The sequence below is a fragment of the Pongo pygmaeus genome, chromosome 1, assembly GCF_028885625.2.
Source record: "Pongo pygmaeus isolate AG05252 chromosome 1, NHGRI_mPonPyg2-v2.0_pri, whole genome shotgun sequence".
In the NCBI taxonomy this organism is placed as follows: Eukaryota; Metazoa; Chordata; class Mammalia; order Primates; family Hominidae; genus Pongo; species Pongo pygmaeus.
In genome coordinates, this window is record NC_072373.2 from 141178399 (window position 1) to 141198788 (window position 20390).

The following is a 20390-nucleotide window of genomic DNA, read 5'->3' on the forward strand; positions in this document are numbered from 1 at the left end:
GGTTCAAGTGATTCTCATGCCTCAGCCACTCGAGTAGCTGGGATTAAAAGTGTGCACCGCCACTCCCAGCTAATTTTTGTTATTTTAGTAAAGACGGGGTTTCCCCATGTTGGCCAGGCTGATCTCAAACTCCTAGCTTCAAAGAGATACCTCCAGCGTCGGCCTCCCAAAGTACTGGGATTACAGGTGTGAGCCACTGCGCCAGGCCCCACTTACTACATTTTTGTAGGTACTCAGGTACATTAACTTAATCAGTTTACCTATGAAAAGTGGGAGAAAGTATCCTTTCATCCCATTGTTCTGTGAGTTGTCAGGGTGCATACAGACCCTGCCATATATGTGAATGTGTTCAGCTCTCTCTGGAGGCAGTGCCTCCTGTATTTATATATCGAAACATAGAAAAGGTACAATGAAAAGACAGTATTATAATCTTAAGGGACCACCATTGTATATATAGTCCATTCTAAGCCAAAATGTTACGCAACATGTGACTGTATATGTAATTGAATTTGCATCAGCTCGCTGGTTTAAAGGCATCTGCTCTTTATTGCCAGCTCAGTTCAGCCTTTACCTCTTATGCTAAGAAAATGGGGAAGAAATCAAGGTGTGCAAATATTCTACAACGCACTAAGGGATAACATTTGTGACTTTTTTCTTATTTAAAATACCGTTTTTCATGGGAATTTGAATCCAGACATCAAGTGTTTCCTAATAAATTATCTTGGTATACATGATTGATTATGCTTGCCATAAAATTTTTTACATTGTCTGAAACTTTTTGGATTAAACCATATTAATTCAGTAAACATTTTCAGAATTGTTTTTGGACAGTCCCTTTTTTCTTTTCTTTTTATTTTTTATTTTTTTGAGATGGAGGAGTCTTGCTCTGTCGCCCAGGCTGGAGTGTGGTGGCACAATTTCTGCTCACTGCAACCTCCACCTCCCAGGTTCAGGCAATTCTCCTGCTTCAGCCTCCGGAGTAGCAGGGATTTACAGGCACATGCCACCACGCCCAGCTAATTTTTTTTGTATTTTTAGTAGAGACGGGGTTTCACCATGTTGCCCAGGCTGGTCTCAAACTCCTGACCTCAGGTAATCCACCCGCCTCGACCTCCCAAAGTGCTAGGATTACAGGTGTAAGGCACTGCGCCCAGCTGGACAGTTTTATATTAATGTTTAATTTGTGCTTGCAAATTAGGACAGCCCATTGTCACTAATTCCTCTTAATAGCAAACTTAAGCATAGATAGGGCCCAACTTGCATAATCAGAGCCATATGTCACCCTCTCATCTGAGTTAGCAACTAAGAGAGCCCATTACTATTTTTTTTTTTTTTTTTTTTAAGATGGAATCTCACTCTGTTGCCCAGGCTGGAGTGCAGTGGCGCTATCTCGGCTCACTGCAACCTCCACCTCCCAGGTACAGGCGATTCTTGTGCCTCAGCCTCCTGCCTGAGTAGCTGGGACTACAGGCACCCGCCACCACACCTGGCTAATTTTTTGTATTTTTAGTAGAGATGGGGTTTCACCATGTCGGCTGGGCTGGTATGGAACTCCTAACCTCAGGTGATCCGCCCACCTCGGCCTCCCAAAGTGCTGGGATTACAGGCATGAGCCACCGTACCTGGCCATTATCACCTTTTTTAATGAAATAATTCATAATACCAAAAGTATATTTATCTTATAAGCTTATATCTTATACTTTATACCTTTTTTCCTGCCTCTAATAACATTTATCTCATTGTCAAACCGTCACCTCCTTCTTCTTGAGGCCCACCCACCACCAATCTGAAAACAAGAGGCAAGTGTTTTTTATTTTTCTTAAAGCAACGTAATACTTCAGGAACCAATTTTTGTTTCATTTACAGTTACATTACAAACTACCTCAAAACTTAGTGGCTTACAACAACCATTTTATTTTGCTCATGATTTTATAAGTCAGTCATTTGGGAAGGACTTATCTGGGCAGTTGGCACTGGCTGGACCTGTAAGATCTGCTTCTATGATAACTTCTTCACTTGCATTTCTGGTTCCTCCGTGCTCCTTGACCTCCGCACATGAATCTGTCATCCTCCAGGGCTTCTCCATAGTTGTCTCACGGTAGTCATATTTTATACTACGTGGTAGTTGGCTTCTAAGAGAAATACCTCAAGAGCAAGTGTTCTGAGAAAGTGGAAGCTAGACATGGGTAGGTAAGGGTTATGCCTAGAACTGGCACAGGATCACTTCAGTATTCAATTCGTCATAGCCATGATAGGACCCACCTGAGTTGAAGGGAATGGAGAAATAAGCTGTACATAAATTTGGTAGTGACAAGGTCACCTTGCAGAAGAACATGTGGATGGGAGATATTGTTGCCGTCTTTGGAAAATACAAATTGTCACACATTTACTGTTTTTTGATAATGTTTTTCCCCAGTATTTAAATAGCTGTGTAATATTTAGTGTCTCTTAAAACTTGTTTCCAATTTTTGTAGCTATAGTTAATGCTATTCAACATGTGATAGTTGTTTGATTGGTTCTCTTTTATTTGAATTACAAGATTTTTATTTGAAACATATGAAGTGTTATGATTTGGTATTAGCTGCCCATTTCATCAGTGATCCTTGAGATACTGGTAGTGACTCTAAAACGACCAATTTTTTATTTTTTTATTTTTGAGACAAGGTCTCACTCTGTTACCCAGGCTGGAGTGCACTAGAGTCATCTCGACTCACTGCAACTTCCACCTCCCTGGTTCGTTCAAGTGATCCTCTCACCTTAGCCTCCTGAGTAGCTGGGACTATGGGCACACAGCACCACACCTGGCTAATTTTTGTATTTTTTGTAGAGATGAGGTTTAGCCGTGTTGCCCATGCCGGTCTTGAACTTCTGGCCTTAAGCAGTCTACCCGCCTCGGCCTCCCAAAATGTCCACGCCCAACCTGGGCCAATCTTAAAGCAAAGTTTTGTTGTTCCTACTATGAAACTGTTAGTTGTCTTTGCTTGTTTGTTTGTTTTGTTTTTGAGACCGAGTCTCGCTCTGTCGCCCAGGTTGGAGTGCGGTGGCTTTATCTTGGCTCACTGCAACCTCTGCCTCCCAGGTTCCAGCAATTCTCCTTCCTCAGCCTTCTGAGTAGTGGGATTACAGGTGACCACCACCATGCCCAACTAATTTTTGTATTTTTAGTAGAGATGGGGTTTCGCCATATAGGCCAGGCTGTTCTCAAACTCCTTACCTCAAGTGATACACCTGCCTTGGCTTCCCAGAATGCTGGGATTACAGGCATGAGCTACTGTGTCCGGCCGAAACTGTTTGTTCTAACAGCACTCTTTTGTGGGGGGTTTTTTCCCAAATTCCAATTGTGTGATTATGTCGTTTTAAAAGTTGAACACTAGGTGGCAGTATTATTATATTTAGATAATCAGCTTATTCATAAATTTGACCTTGTGCATTGCCCATAAATTGATTTTTATAGTCAGTAAAGTATTAGCTTAGTAACCTGCCATAATTGCTATTAAAACATAAAATTGGTCTATCATGACTTTATAAATTATTTCACAATGAGGAGTTGTTTGAAACTAGTAGTAGTATTTCTAGTTAAAGCCACTTTTTTGTGTACCATTTAAATCTAAATTATTTGATTGTATGTAAAAGCAATGTAAGGAAAATACTGGAAAATAGCTTAGGTATATTTGAAAGAGAGAAATGAGTCCATTTGACCTCTCCCTTCTACTAAACTCATTCTGCATATTGTTTATACCAGCGAATCTGAAATATGAATATATAAATGGGCATTAAGAGTCAGCTGGCGAATGTGCTTAAAAAGATTCTAGGCTCCATTCCCAGAAATTCTAATGTAGGTCATACATTGGTAACATATTGAGGAACACAAATCTGTACTATTTACTTTATAATTTACCACGTTCTTTTGGATTTTTTGTATGTTTAGGTTTTTTATCTTCATATTTTCCATGTCTTCACACCTACACTGCAAACTCCTTTGGGGCATATATTTTATAATTGTGTGTCTCCATTGCTCCTAGTATAGCTAGAAGTCAGTGTCTCTAGAATTGAGGGTTGGCTTTACTAATTAGTAAGCAGTGTAACTATAGTTACATAATTTGTTCAAGTTTAATTTGTTTCATCTGTAAAATAAATCTTTTTTTCCTCACCCATGAAAGACAGATATCATACATCTCAGAATGCTGAGTCAAATGAAATAATGTATAAAATATATAGTGTAGTTTTAGTATAAGATTTCACTGATACGTATTGTGGAGATAAAGTGCTTTTTTTTTGAGACAGGGTCTCGCTCTGTTGCCCAGGCTAGTGGCATGATTATGGCTCACCGCAACCTTGGCCTCTCAGGCTCAGGTAGCCTTCTGCCTCAGTTTCCCAAGTAGCTGTTGCCGCGGGCTCATACCACTACCCCCAGCTAATTTAAAAAAAATTATTAATATTTGTAGAGACAGCATCTCCCTGTGTTGCCCAGGCTGATCTCGAACTCCTGGGCTCAAGCAATCCTCCTGCTCCAGACTCCACAGTGCTAGAACAGGCATGAGCACTGTGTTCGGCTTCCCCCTTGTTTTTTTTTTTTAACCTTGTAGAAAAAGAGGGTGATTCTAAGTCTGAGATGCCACATTTCATAGCATGTCAGTTGCAACATATGTTTGAGTGATTGCTGTGGGTCTAGTATATTTAATGCTCCAATTATAGTATGTTAAAGATTATTGGGTTACCATCTTTCAATTAGCATTAACAGTGTTTCCTAAAGGAAAAAATCAGGTTTCGTTTAATATGGCTGAGTTAAGTTTTTAAAACAAACATATTTGTATTCACTTACAAGTTATTTCTTTGGCATCCCTTGTAAGCCTTTAGACACAGCCTTCTTGCCTAATTTACAGCTTTTAATTTGGGTGCAATTTTTCTCTTAAACATCAAAAAATTACTCATTAACTACTTGAGTAGCAGACTGCCCTTCGAGCTGGTTTGTTTCCATTTTACAGAAGGGGAAACTGAGACTCAGAGTGCTTAGGTAACTAGCTCAAGATTCCCATCTTGTAAGTGACAGAGCCACATAAATCCAGGTCTATGGGACTTAAAAACCTTTTTTTTACCATATGTCTCAGTTAAGCACTGTGCTGGTTGGTTACTGAGAGTGATAGAAAGATAAGAATGCTGTAAGCAAACCCTGGAGCAACTCTTTGGATAGTGTATGAAAGACAGTAGGGTAACTTAATACGGCATCCGCGGTAAAAGCTACATTACAGATCTTCCAAGTATGGTGACATCCTGAAGATAGTACTGTTGAATTTCGAGTGAAGCATAGTTTGTAAGAATGAATAAGGATTTATCAAGAGAAAATGATTCCAAGTAAAGAGAAAAAGAAACCTATGCCATAGGATAGAGGCCTAAACAGTAGTAGTGAGTGAGTGGCCAAATTTATTGTGGCCAAATTTAGGATACACCTTCAACCAGTGCATCAGCTCCTCATCTTAGATGCTGCTGCTCGTATCGACCTACTTGTATTTGAGGAAAATTGAAATGTAATAAGATATCCAGGGATGGAGCTTACAATATATTTTCCTCACTGTTTTCTACTATCACCTTGAACAGTTTTCTTTACAGTCTAAACATCAGGGGCAAAGTAGGCTTTTATGGGCTGGTCTGGGAAATAAACTGTGATATGCTTTGTTTCTAGGAGATAATTCATGTTGAGTTCCTACTCAATTTATGGCAACATAAACTGTGATTTAGAGACTGGTGATTTAGAGACTTGCTGTATTATTAATAGTATTTCTTTATAAAGTATCTCTTGGTCAGCATTCTCTTCAAAATTGTCTAATGCAAGATTTCAATAAGAATGTATAGTGACCCTAGACTAAAAATTAGGATTATTTGACATGTCATGAGAAGGAATGGTAGAAAGGATTAAATGACCACAGAAAGTGTGGAAGCTAATGATACATTTCATCATCAACATTAGACTGTTTACAGCATGTTGACTTAAAATAGTTTTCCAAAGTACCTTGGATTTTTTTTTTTACTTGAAATGTAAAAATATTTGATGTTTAGAGTTTGTCCACCTTGAATAATAATATGTTCAGATTCTTGAACTTTTAGACTTACCAGCACATTTGACAACATACGTAGTTTGTAAACTAAATGAGCCTGTGAAGACAAGTAATTTGGGTTTATTCTGAGACTTCTACTTCTGAATTCTCTACTACAGGTTGTATGCCACAGTGGTTAAGATTAGTTTCCAGGAAGACAGCAGAAAGAATTGAAATTCTGGGAAATTCCTCTTCATGTTCCTGTTTTTAAAAATTCCTTTATGAGGAGCCAGGGGTTTGTGCTGTAATGCTGATAACTCAGGAGGCTGAGGTGGGAGGATCACTTGGGGCCAGGAGTTCAAGACCAGCGTAGGCAATGTAGCGAGATGGTGTCTGTAAAAAAAAAAAAAAAAATTTAATTAGCTGTGTGTGGTGGCGCAAGCCTATAGTCCTAGCTACTTGGGGGAATTAGTTCCCCCAAGTAGCTAGGGAGAATCGCTTGAGCCCCGGAGTTTGAGGCTGCAGTGATATGATTGTGTCACTGCACTCTAGCCTGGGTGACAGATCAAGACCCCACCTCCAAAAAATAAAACAAAATTTTAAATGCCTTTATTAAATTGCAATAAGAAATAAGAAGCAAAAACACTCTAAGAGTCTAGGTCAGGCTAGAAAATCAGACCCTCCTCAGTATTTACTTCCTGGCTGCTTTTGGTGTGTTGCAATTTCCCCTGCACGATAAGCCCTTCTGGTTTTCACATTGTACTATGAAATACCTTTGGTTGGATTTCCAATTGCTTGCACGGTAAAGAGGATACATGTCTGTTTAATTTGTTTTTGTTTGCGATTCCCTTCAGAATATGAGGCAGAGTACCCTGATTTTTCTGGACATTCTTTCTCACTTCTCATCTCCCCCATCCTATTATTCCTTATAGCTGAGACTGCTGGTTATTTGCCAACATCCATTTCCCCATTCTTTAATTAGTAAGAGTCCCTGAGTTTTACATGGGCATGTATGTGGCTGCTCACCTAGACCCTATTTCCCAGTTTCCCTTGTAGCTAGGTACGCCATGTGGTTAAGTTCTGACCAGTGGGTTTGTAAGTATTAGAAGAGATGTGTACAGCTCTAGATTCTGCCATAAGAAAAGATGTATCCTTACTTTTTTTCCTTCCCAATAGCTAGAATGCAGACATGATAAAGGAAATTACCAACAGCTGTCCTATGCTACAAAATGCAAGCCATAGTGAGGATAACTTATCAAAAAGATAGAAGGAGCTTGGGTCATACTAGCCTAGGCCTGTTAAGTGTGGACTGTTAACATAAGAAGCTTCTGTCTTGTTTAAGTCACTACTATTTTTTATTTAATTATAGCAACCCTACCTGTATGTCCTTCCTTAAAAACTTCGGGAATCCTGGCCAGGCGCGGTGGCTCACGCCTGTAATCCCAGCAATTTGGGAGGCCGAGGCGGGCGGATCACGAGGTCAGGAGTTTGAGACCAGCCTGACCAACATGTTGAAACCTCGTCTCTACCAAAAATACAAAAATTAGCCGGGCATTAGCCTGGCGTGGTGGTGCGCGCCTGTTATCCCAGCTACTTAGAAGGCTGAGAAAGGAGAATCGCTTGAACTCGGGAGATGGAGGTTGCAGTGAGTCGAGATAGTGCCACTGCCCTCCAGCCTGGGCGACACAGCGAGACTGTCTCAAAAAAAAAAAGTACTTAATGGAATCTGGTGGGAAGTTTCTCTTGTTTGGGTCATCTGTTAGTCTGCTTAGGGACTGTGCTAATGCCCATAAAGACTGAGAGTACTGGTGTTAGTGATGTTGGAAGATTTTCTGGATTGGATTGACAATTCTTTATTATAGGATGAATAAGCTTAAAAATCAATATGAGGCTTGTGAATATAAAACTATAATAAAGAGAAACAGGGATCCTATGGACTTAGCAGAAAACTGTGCCCCTGACATAGTTTAATTACTCAGAGAAAGTTACAGAAACCAATGTGATCAGTGAGCTAAAGGGTCCATTATTGAAATACTATGGAAGATTTCTATTAAATGTCAGAAAAAAGTAACACAGTACAAGGAGACAGACACAATAAAACTGGTTTTTAGGTGATAATTAGCAGACTTAACACTCTAAAAAACTAAATCAGTAAAGCAGAGAACAAACCTGAGACACACCCACAGTGTGCAAGAAGACAAGATATCTGTTAAGTTAGTAAGACAAGGTACCCATTGTGGTACTACTTGAAGATCCAGGTGAGTAAGGTAAAGTATTAAAGATAAAAGAGAATAAAACTTTACATTCCTAGCAGGAGAGCTTAGGGCTACAAATCAAGAATTGTGCATACCACTGGGGATTGCATCCTTTTAATATTTAAAAAATTATATTAATAGAGACTTGCAACGAACCAGTAAAAAGGTTACTTTTTTTTTTTTTTTTTTTTTGAGATGGAGTTTCACTCTTGTTGCCCAGGTTGGAGTACAATGGCATGATCTCGGCTCACCACAACCTGTACCTCCCAGGTTCAAGCAGTTCTCCTCCTCAGCCTCCCAAGTACCTGGGGTTGCAGGCATGCAGCACCATGCCCGTCTAATTTTGTATTTTTAGTAGAGACCGGGTTTCATCATGTTGGTCAGGCTTGTCTCAAACTCTTGACTTCAGGTGATCCACCTACCTTGGCCTCCCAAAGTGCTAGGATGACAGGCGTGAGCCTCTGCACCCAGCCTAAAAAGGTTACTTTCAAAGGACCTAAAATCATATTGACAGATTACTTCTCTGTGACAGTTGCTGAAATACAATGAAATTATCCCTAATTCTTCAGTTTGTCATTTGGTACAAAAAAAAAAGGAAGCCATAGAACAATCTTCTGGGCTGGATGCAATTGCTCACGCCTGTATTCCCAGCACTTTGGGAGGCTGAGGTGGGTGGATTACCTGAGGTCAGGAGTTCGAGACCAGCCTGGCCAACGTGGTGAAACCCTGTCTGTACTAAAAATACAAAAAATTAGCCGGGCGTGGTGGTGGATGCCTGTAATCCCGGCTACTCGGGAGGCTGAATTAGGAGAATTGCCTGAACCTGCAAGGCGGAGGTTGGCATGAGCCGAGATTACCCCATTGCACTCCAGCCTGGCCAACAAGAGTGAAACTCTATCTCAAAAAGCATAATAATAAAAAGAGCAATCTTTTTTACGACTTTATACATAAATCTCCAAAATACAGTGCCAAATTATCTTTGTTAATTGTCACTTGGAACAGCACTAATGACTATTCACTTAATATTTTTGGTTCTCCTTTAGGGTATATGATGTAATTGTATTTCTCCCCTTTGAAGCATGACCACTTGACTGACTTTGGCCAGTGGCATGTGAGTGGAAATGTTAGTGTCACTTTTGGTCAGAAGCCATTATTAAGTCTGTGTGTAACTTCCCACATTCCCTTCCCCCATCCATGGTAACTGGCAATATCTCAGGTGATAAAGATCCTGTCACCTTGAATAAGGATGGTGTAAGAAGCTTCCATAAAGTTATCTCTTTATAGACATGTAATGTGAATAAGAAATAAACCTTCATTTTAAGCCACTGAGCTTTTAAAATTGTTACTCCAGTATAACTTGACTTATCCTAACACATAAGTATTAAAGTATAATAACTCTCAAACAACTGTGGTTAGCTTTTTACAACATAAGACAATCTGGGCTGGGCACAGTGGCTCACACCTGTAATCCCAGCACTTTGGGAGGCCAAGGCGGGCGGGTAACATGAGGCCAGGAGTTCGAGAGCAGCCTGGGCAATATAGTGAAACCCCGTCTCTACTAAAAATACAAAAATTAGCCAGGCGTGGTGGCACATGCCTGTAGTCCCAGCTACTCAGGAGGCCAAGGCAGGAGAATCGCTTGAACCTAGGAGGTGGAGGTTGCAGTGAGCCGAGATTGCACCACCGCACTCCAGCCTGGGTGACTGAGCGAGACTCTGTCTCAAAAAAAAAAAAAAAGACTGTGTAAGAAACACAGTGGTCTGGTAGGAAGACAGACATTTAATAAACTCAACACTTACTCCTATTTAAGATACTTAGAGTAGAATAATGCTTTAATACACTGTTTCAATTGTATGCATAATGTTGAAATGTTTCAGTTTAAAATCAAGAGCATTGTTTTGAAAGTTTTGACTAGTGCTTTAGATATAAAATATAAATGAAAGTTAAGCATTGGAAATGGAATATGTTTTTTGCCACTGATGGGGTTCTCTATCTAGAATAGTCAAATTTAAAAAATTAATAGTCTATTAAAAGTGACTGAATTCAAGCATATAAAATATAGCAATTAGTAATTAGAAAATGAGATTTTTAACATAAAAAAATCTAGGTCTAGTCTTAAGCGTGGCATACATCATACTTTGAAATCTGAAAGAAGACCTTGAGGAAAGAGTATTCCCTTGTTGAAGAAGATAAGAATTGTCCTATGATTCCCAAAATAATATATAGGTTTGTTGTCATTTAATTCGAAATCAGTAGTATATTAGTGGGAATGAGTTTATAATTTTTAATTTATTGAGCTGTAATTGCATACAATAAAACATAGTTTGAATTTTGACAGTGCACTTACTGGTGTAACCCACACCCTAATCAAGATACAAAGACCGTTTCTCTCACCTTAGAAGTCATTTTGGCAGCCTGGCATGGTGGCTGACGCCTGTAATCCCAGCACTTTGGGAGGCCGAGGCGGGCAGATCACGAGGTCAGGAGATCGAGACCATCCTGGTTAACACAGTGAAACGCTGTCTCTACTAAAAATACAAAAATTAGCCAGGCGTGGTGGCGGGCGCCTGTAGTCCCAGCTACTCAGGAGGCTGAGGCAGGAGAAGGGCGTGAACCCGGGAGGTGGAGCTTGCAATGAGCCAAGATTGTGCCACTGCACTCCAGCCTGGGTGACAGGGCGAAACTCCATCTCAAAAAAAAAAAAAAAAAAAAAAAGTCATTTTGGCTGGGCACAGTGGCTCATACCTGTAATCCCAGCACTTTGGGAGGCCGAGGCGGATGGATCACAAGGTCGGGAATTTGACACCAGCCTGGCAAACCTGGTGAAACCCCGTCTCTACTAAAAATACAAACATTAGTCGGACGTGGTGGCAGGCGCCTGTAATCCCAGCTACTCGGGAAGCTGAGGCAGGAGAATTACTTGAACCTCAGAGGCAGAGGTTGCAGTGAGTCGAAATCGTGCCACTGCACACCAGCCTGGGTGAAAGAGTGAGACTCCATCTCGGGGGGGGGCGGGGGGAAGAAGTCATTTTATGCCACTTGCCAATCACTCCCACCCAGCAATAGCCACTGAACTGATTTCTGTTCTCATAGATTATTTTCCCGTTTTTTTCAACTTCATGTGAATGAGATCATATAGTATGATCTCATTTTTTGTGACTGATATTTTTTGTGACTGATATTTTTGGCTTGAAATAATTTCAAAAAAATTTCAAAAAGTTTTGAGATATATTTGTTATTGCATATATCAGTAGTTTATTTACTGAAGAATATTCCATTGTACACATTTTTCTGTTGATGGGTTGTTTCTAATGGGTAAATGCACTCACTCCATCCCTCAGTATCTGGGGGACTGGTTCCAGGACCTCCCTTGCATACCAAAATTTGCAGATGCTCTAGTCTCTGATACAAAATGACATAGTATTTGCCTATGCACATCCTCCCATATACTTTAAATCATCTTTAGATTACTTACGTAGTGTAAATGCTGTGTAAATGTTTATACTGTGCTCAGGGAATAATAGCAAGAAAAAAATGTCTGTACATGTTCAGTACAGGCATATTTTTTCTCCAAATGTTTTCAATCTGGTTGGTTGAATCCGTGGATGCAGAATACACAGATACAGCAGGCCAACTGTACTTAAGAGTAGAATTGCCAGATTGTAAGGTAGGTGCCAAGTGACTAAACCACTTGAAACTGTTGCAAGTGACTTTTGACAATTACTCTCGGTTTCTTCTTGAAAAATAGAGATGGAATTCGTATTCTCTTCAGAATATGGTAAGATGTTTCAGTTAATACTCTTTAGACACCACTCTAATATATGGATTGAGAGCTAATACATGTGTGAAATACATAAATACACATATTGGGTGCGTTTACTCTTTTGGATGGGGAACTTGATTAAAAGTGTTAAAGGTCACACTCTAGGTGGAGGGAGGAGTCGTGCATATATATGTATTATAGTAGTGTAAGTTTTCTTTGATACTATAAATCTTCACATAGACTACAGTGTGTGGTTAAGAAGGAAACTAGTGGAAATTCATATGTTTCTCTGTTTCTAGAAGACTAAAGGATATGTGAAGTTTTGTGTATTTGCTAATTGGCTGGCTTCTTCCTTTTCAAAAGTTGACTATAAATTATACCCAGGCATGGCTGCCTTGTACCACTTAGCCCTTGAAAACATTTTGTCTTGCAGCTTTCTTCCAGAGCAACTTTTAAAAATACTACTCCATTTAGATTTTCTTCAAATGAAAATTCTTTATGTGTTCTAATTTTTTCTGAATGGACTTGCCCTATTTCTTGTTACTCATGCACTTAATCTGCTGGACTAGTTGTAGTTGCATGGTATGCTAATTTAGTTATTTTGGAAACTTCATTCCTTATGAGTGCTCTTTTGAGTAGTTAAATATAAAAAGAGGGAATGGTTCTTAGCACAAACCACAGATTCTTGAACGAGTCATTTAGATCATTCCTACGTATGTGGAAAAATTACATCACCACCCAGTGTTGCGTTTTCTATTTATACTATACTACCTTAAAATAATCCATCTAAAAAAAATAAAAAATCCATCTTGTCTTTATAAAAACAGTATAAAGTAGGCAGCAAATGAAACTCATGGTAAGGTATTTCAGAAAATGCTATGAAATGAAGCATCTTAGCTAACTAATGGTTTGTCTTTAGATTTCTAGAGAGACTTAAAAGATGTGGGCATACCTTCCTGCCTTTTCATTTATGCCATTCTCTTGATACATTCATCTATGTTAATAAAAATATTGCAAGTTATTGATGACATTTGATGATTTTTTTAGCTTAAAATTTAGTAACTCTGGGTTTGAAGACCACAGTTATTTTTGTTCTATGCATGTTTGTGTTTTTATTTTGCCAAATAGGAAAGTTAGATTGTCTTTTCTCTCCTTGAAAACATAAGTGCATGGGAACACCGTGGTATCACTTCAGTTGGTGGATGCTATTAAAGGTACTAAATTCTGTCTAAAAATACCATGCTGGTGTTTATGATAAATTTAGTGAAAAGAGCTTGTCATGAAACAGGCACAATATTTAAATTTTAGGAAAACATAGGTGCATACATATGAACGAAAAACACAGAGCGTATATGAAAATATAGTGGTCATCACTGGGTATTGGGAATGCAGGTAATTTTTTTCTAACATATCTTTTAGTGAGCTAGTATTTTCTAAAAAGGAAGAAAAATTTATCTCTTTAGTGTGATCTCTTTGAGACATGGGCTTGTTGGTAAATAGTACTCACTGCACAGTGGTTTGGTAAGGTTTCAGTGCACAATGACAATTTATGATACTTTTAAGTATCTTTTTAAAATCTGTATAATTCAAATTGCTTCCTAAGTTTAGGGATGTTTATTATGAGGAAGAGGAAACAGATAAATCCTTGTAATGCCATCCATCTAACGCTTTTCTCCTTGTTTCGGGCCACCTGTTCAATGTGTGATGTATTAAAATTGCCTTCTAACTTACCGTCCTGCTTCTGCCTTCCTTGGGTGTTCTCCTTGCATACAGGGATGGCACATGGGAACTCTGCCTCTAATCTCAATCCCTTTGTAATGTGGACACATAGTAGTCCAACTGATAATCCGCTTTTACCTTGGTGATTCAGTTGTTTAAGGAAAAGTTTTTCTGTTGTGCATGGTGGCCCACCCCTGTAATCCCAGCACTTGGGGAGGCCGAGGTGAGTGGATTGCTTGAGCCTAGGGGTTCACGACTAGCCTGGGCAACATGGCAAAACCCTATCTCTACAAGAAATACAAAAATTAGCCAGGCAGTGGTGGTGCATATCTGTAGCTGCTCAGGAGGCTAAGGTGGAAGTATTGCTTGAGCCCCAGAGGCAAAAGCTGCAGTGAGCCAAAATTGCACCACTATACTCAAACCTGGGCAACAGAGTGAGACCCTGTCTGAAAAAAAGGAAAAGAAAAAAGAAAAATTTTGTTAGAGGCTTCAGGAATGAATCATTCTCTTGGGCATTTGCTTACTTTAGACAGGGTCTCCCTCACCTCGGCTGGAGTGCAGTGGTATAATCATGGCTCCCTGCAGCCTCAACCTCCTGGGCTCAGGTGATCCTCCCACCTCAGCCTCCCTACAGGCACATGCCACCACGCCCAGCTAATTTGTTTTTGTATTTTTTTGTAGAGACAGGGTTTCACCATGTTGCCCAGCCTGGTTTTGAACTCCTGGGCTCATGTGATTTTCCTGCTTAAGCCTCCCAAAGTGCTAAGATTACAGGTGTGAACCACCGTGCCCAGCCTTTTTTTGAATCTATCACTAAGATTATACGATCACTATACTCTGGTTGTTTATGAGCATTTAAATTAATTTTTATATAAAAAATTAAAAAGTTAGCATGGTCTAGGTGGAATTCCTTCCGTTTTCTCTGTTCTTTGCTGTCCTCCTGATCAAATACGTAGCAGAGCACTTGGAAACTTTTAAAGTCTTCTATGGAGATTAATGTTTTTTTTTTCTTTTTTTGTGATGGAGTTTCACTCTTGTTACCCTCTTGTTGCGATCTCGGCTCACCACAGCCTCCACCTCCCAGGTTCAAGCAGTTCTCCTGCCTCAGCCTCCTGAGTAGCTGGGATTACAGGCGTGCGCCACCACGCCCAGCTATTTTGTATTTTTAGTAGAGACAGGGTTTCTCCGTGTTGGTCAGGCTGGTCTCGAACTCCCAACCAGGTGATCAGCCCGCCTGGACCTCCCAAAGTGCTGGGATTACAGGCATGTGCCACCATGACCAGCTAATTTTGTATTTTTAGTAGAGACAGGGTTTCTCCATCTTGGTCAGGCTGGTCTCAAACTCCTGACCTCAGGTGATCCGCCCGCCTAGGCCTCCCAAAGTGCTGGGATTACAGGCGTGAGCCACCACACCCGGCTGGAGATTAATGTTTTAAACTGATGCGTCTCCCTTATCATCCCCACAAAAAAGGAGAAACTCAGAATATTTGCTATCTTTCTGATTTTCATAGCAGTAAATAGTGAATATTGAGCACTTAGTACTACTTTTTAAGCAGTTTACATGCACTATACATGGGTATTATAATAGCTTATTTAGTCTTTATAATCTTTAAAATATGAGGTTAAGGAGAATTTTAGAGCTGAGGTAATAAAGACATAGAAATGAAGTAATATTCCAAGGCTAAGCAGCAAAGGGCAGAGTTCACACTCCTGACTATTATATTAATTGACTGCTAATACCGTAACTTCTAATTGCTGCAGTAACTGGTTTCTGCCATTTGTTTCTTTCTGCTTGCTGCGTATACACAAAGATGAAATGGTCTGGTTCCTTCCTACTTTCAGCTTCATCACACTTCACTGAAAAAGCTCATGTTTTGCAATTGGAGTGTAGAACAGTCTCTGATGTGCGTTTCAGTTCTAGCTATGTGATCTTAGGTTAGTTAATCTTATTTGTTAAGTGGCAATAAAATTGGTACCTACCTTTATAAGGCTGTGAAGATTAAGTGAGAACATTTACAAAAGGGCACAGTGAGTAGTATGTGTTAAGTATTCAATGTTAACTTTTGTCTACTCTGAAGGTATTGCCAGACATTGAGCTTTCTCACCAAAACAGTAATTAATGAGGTTTACTTGCGTCTGCTTTTATTGGACATGATATATTTAGATGCTGCCTCTTTGCTTAAAGAGAAAAGTTGGCCTACCAGGCTCTCTTCTCACTGATTCTAGGCTTGAAGTTTATTCTGTATAAATTATTTGGCCAGATATATTTTTCATCAGATTGTTATTTTGAAACAAAAGCTTAGGCTTATTTTCTGCGAAGCATTTCCCACACAAACTTAGTGACATTTTAATATGAAATTATTTGCATTAATACCATTCTAAAAAATGTTTTCTGTTTTTTTCCCATGCCTGTTGCAAATTTTGTGCAAAATCTGGTTCTTAATCATTATTACATTGGTTTACCTTTGCATCACATATGAATAGCTGTACTTTGCTACTTTTGACTAATACTTTTTCTTCCAAGAGTTAGAATATCATAGCATAATGTTTCAAGAGGATTATTGTTAGACTGGCACAATAGTTAAAGGAATGCTTTAGGACAAATGTCTGAAATGTGATATTTAAGCTTGGTCCTAGATGTCCATGTTGAGATTTCCTGGGAATAAAATGGCTTAGTTGGGCATTGGACAGTGTAGTTAAGTAAACCCTATCTTGACAAAATGATTCAGATATGTGCTTATATTCTTAGGTGACCGGGTTATCGATGTGGGATCTGAATGGCGAACTTTCAGCAATGACAAAGCAACAAAAGATCCATCTCGAGTTGGTGATTCTCAGAATCCTCTTCTGAGTGACGGAGATTTGTCTACCATGATTGGCAAGGTAATAAGTCCATTTGGCAGGAAACACCAATTGCAGAGTGACCATAGACCTGAGAGTTTGGGAACTTTGCAAAAGTATCAGTCACTGCACCAATGGGGAATCTTGACCTGTCTAATAAGATTTGCCAGTAATATCATTGTGAATGATGGCTAACTTGTGTGTGTATTCCATCTTAAAGTGGGGAAGACCATTAAATCAAAATTATAGAGCCTTTATATCGGGCCTTTTTTTCATAAATGACATTTTGTATACATAGGAAAAATGAGTGTAGTGTGGCCTTCATGAGTTAATATTGATATATTCTTTGAATATCAAGAATGTCTTCTCTTGATATTCTTGATGCCAAGCCACGGCTGGGCATCGTGGCTCACACCTGTAATCCCAGCACTTTGGAAGGCCAAGGCAGGCAGATCACAAGTCAGGAGTTCGAGACCAGTCTGGCAAATATGGTAAAACCCCATCTCTACTACAAAAAAAAAAGGAAAATAGAAAAATTAGCCAGGCTTGGTGGCGGGCACCTGTAGTCCCAGCTACTCGTAAGGCTGAGGCAGGAGAATTGCTTGAAGCCAGGAGGCAGAGGTTGCAGCAGTGAGCCAAGATCGCGCCACTGAACTCCAGCCTGGGCAACAGAGTGAGACTCTGTCTCAAAAAAAAAAAAAAAAAAGAATGTCTTCTCTTTTCTCTATATACCACTTAAGATAAATGGGAGGTTAGTGTAACCTCTTTTCTGGTATTAGTGAATTTATGACTTACCTAAACTTTACATTTCTCATCTGTAAAATGAGAATAAGAGTACTTATAGAGTTTTTGAGGGTTTCATGAGAATGTATGTAAAGTATTTATATAACCTGCTCTCTATACTGTGTGCTCAGTGAGTGGTAGCTGCTATTATTATGTAAGGCAATAGTATAGTTTTCTTGGCAGCCTGACTCTCACTCTGTTATCTGAGTTGGAAGTAATAGTGACAGTATTACTGAGGGCTAATCAAGGAAGTATGCACCATTTTATAACTTCATGTATACTATTGCATAGTCTGTTTTTTCTTTTTTTTTTTTTTTCAAAGAAGTCTTGTTTAAAATTTGTCTGGCTGGGCACAGTGGCTCATGCCTGTAATCCCAGCACTTAGGGAGGCCGAGGTGGGTGGAGATCAGGAGTTCAAGACCAGCCTGGCCAAGATGGCAAAACCCCGTCTCTACTAAAAATACAAAAATTAGCCAGACATGGTGATGGGCGCCGGTAATCTCAGCTACTCAGGAGCCTGAGGCAAAGAATTGCTTGAACCTGGGAGGTGGAGGTTGCAGTGAGCTGAGATCGCGCCACTGCACTCCAGCCTGGGCAACAGAGTGAGACTCTTGTCCAGGCAGGTCTTGAACTCCTGGTCTTCAGCAGTCCTCCTGCCTCAGGCACCCAAAGCGCTGGGATTACAGGCATGAGTTTACCATGCCGAACCCTGTATAGTCTGTTTTGTTTTTGAGACGGTCTAACACTGTCGCTAAAGTGGGAGTGCAGCAGTAGCATGATCTCGTCTCACTGCAACCTCCACCTCCCAGGCCGAAGCGATCCTTCCACCTCGGCCTCCCAAGTAACTGAGACCACAGGTGTGGGCCACGACACATGGCTAATTTTTGTATTTTTTGTAGAGACAAAGTTTTGCCATGTTGCCCAGGCTTGTCCCAATTCTTGGGCTCAAGTGATCCACCTACCTCGGCCTCCCAAGGTGCTGGTATTACAGGTGTGAGCCACCATCCCTGGGCAAGATAGAAATATTTTTAAGCTGCTAGATTTATCACATAATAAATTTCTATGTGTACTTGGGCATATTTCTCGACTTTCTGTCTTTTCCTGTCCTGGTCCAGTTAGTCAAATGCCATACCACACTGTTTTAATATTTAGTAGCACTAGTTTTCCCTCATTGCTCTTTTTCAGCATTTTCTTCACTAGTCTTTTCCATTTAAAGGTTAAGTTTGTTTCATTTTTAAAAAAAGTTAGGTTTGTTCACTTGCATTTTTTGTACCTTTGGAGTTGATCATATGATTTTCCTCTTTAGCTCTATTAATATGATGTTTTATGTTATTAGATTCTTTAATATATTTGTGGAACATTCTCCACTTGGTTGATATTACTGCCTTTTAATACCCTGTTGGATTCTGTTTTCTGTGGGGTTTTTTGTTTTTTTTCTTTTGAGACAGGGTCTCTTTCTGTCACCCAGTCTAGAGTGAAGTGATGTAATCATAGCTAACTGCAGCCTCAAACTCCCAGGCTTAGGTGACCCTCCTGCCTCAGCCTCCTGAGTAGCTGAGACCACAGGCGTGTGCCACCACACTCGGCCTGTTTTGTTTTGTTTTGTTTTGTTTTTTCGAGACAGAGTTTTGCGCTTGTCGCCCAGGCTGGAGTGCAATGGCGCGATTTCTGCTCACCGCAACCTCCGCCTCCCAGGTTCAAACGATTCTCCTGCCTCAGCCTCCCAAGCAGCTGGGATTACAGGCATGTGCCACCACGCCTGGCTAATTTTGTATTTTTAGTAGAGGTGGGGTTTCTCCATGATCGTCAGGCTGGTCTCACACTCCCGACCCCAGGTGATCCGCCTGCCTCGGCCTCCTAAAGTGCCGGGATTACAGGCATGAGCCTCTGCGCCTGGCCTGTTTTTTAATATTTAATATTCTCACTTGGGTTTTGGTCAGATTCATTTGCAAATTGACACAGGGAAAATTGGCTTCTTCATAATAAATCTTGTATTCAAAAACTCATATAATGCCTTTCCATTTCCTTAGCTATCTTATGTGTCCTTCAGGAGATGTTTGAAAGTTTTCTTCATGAACGTCTCACATGTTTCTCAAGTTTATTCCAAGATTTTTGTTGTTGTTTTAATTGAAAAATTTGCTTTCCTTGTCTTTTAATTGGTTGATTGTACTTATGAAGGGTATTGATTTCTATTTATCTTGACCTTGCTGCTTTAATGAATTATTTATAGCAGCTGTTTTTTAGTGATTTTCTTGCATATTCCAGGTGTATAAAGGTACTATCTGCAAACAGTTTATCACATCCTTTCCAATTTTGTACTTCCGATTTTTCTCTTGCTTAATAACATTGGCTAGTTTTTCCAATCAGTGTTACAAAATGGTAGCAGTAGGAGGTGCCTTTGTCTTGTGATTTTGGTGATAATGCTGGTAATGTTTCTCCATTAATCATAGTACTTTCTTTGGGCAGAGGAGAGTGGTTTTCTAATGTAAAGAAGTACTCATTTGTAGTGTCCTATGAGTTTTTATCAAAGATGAACTTTGAATTTTGTTCATTTGCCTTTTTAGCATCTTTGGAAATGATCATGGTTTTTCTTCCTACATCTGTTAATGTAATGTTTTACATTATTTGATTCTCTAATAATATCTTGTGGAACAATCTCCAGTTGGTCATGATATACTACCTTTTAATATGATGTTGGATTCTGTTTTCTAGTATTTAATATTTTTTATCATATTTCTAAGTGAAATTAGACTTTCTTTTTCCATTGTTTTGTCAGGTGTTTGTATCATATTTCTATTTATACACTTTAAGCTTCCTGTTTTCTGTGTTCTTGAACAGTTGTTAGACTTACATGTTCATTTAGTATAGATGAGCAGGATGCACAATTCAGATATCTAGTCTATATAGAATCAGATCTTGTAAGCTATATTTTCATAGAAACTGTCCATTTTTCATGCTTTCCAAAAAATTTTTTCATAGTTATAAAACTGTTTTATA

General features: G+C 39.6%; 1 protein-coding gene across 1 annotated transcript in view; it reads left to right on the top strand.

Moving 5' to 3' along the window:
• GTF2B (general transcription factor IIB) overlaps positions 1-20390 on the top strand; it is a 38450-nt gene that overhangs the window by 10725 nt on the left and 7335 nt on the right. Inside the window, exon 3 of the mRNA XM_054477424.2 lies at positions 16519-16652. Coding sequence (XP_054333399.1) covers positions 16519-16652 — 134 coding nt within the window. The remainder of the gene's footprint in view (positions 1-16518; positions 16653-20390) is intronic.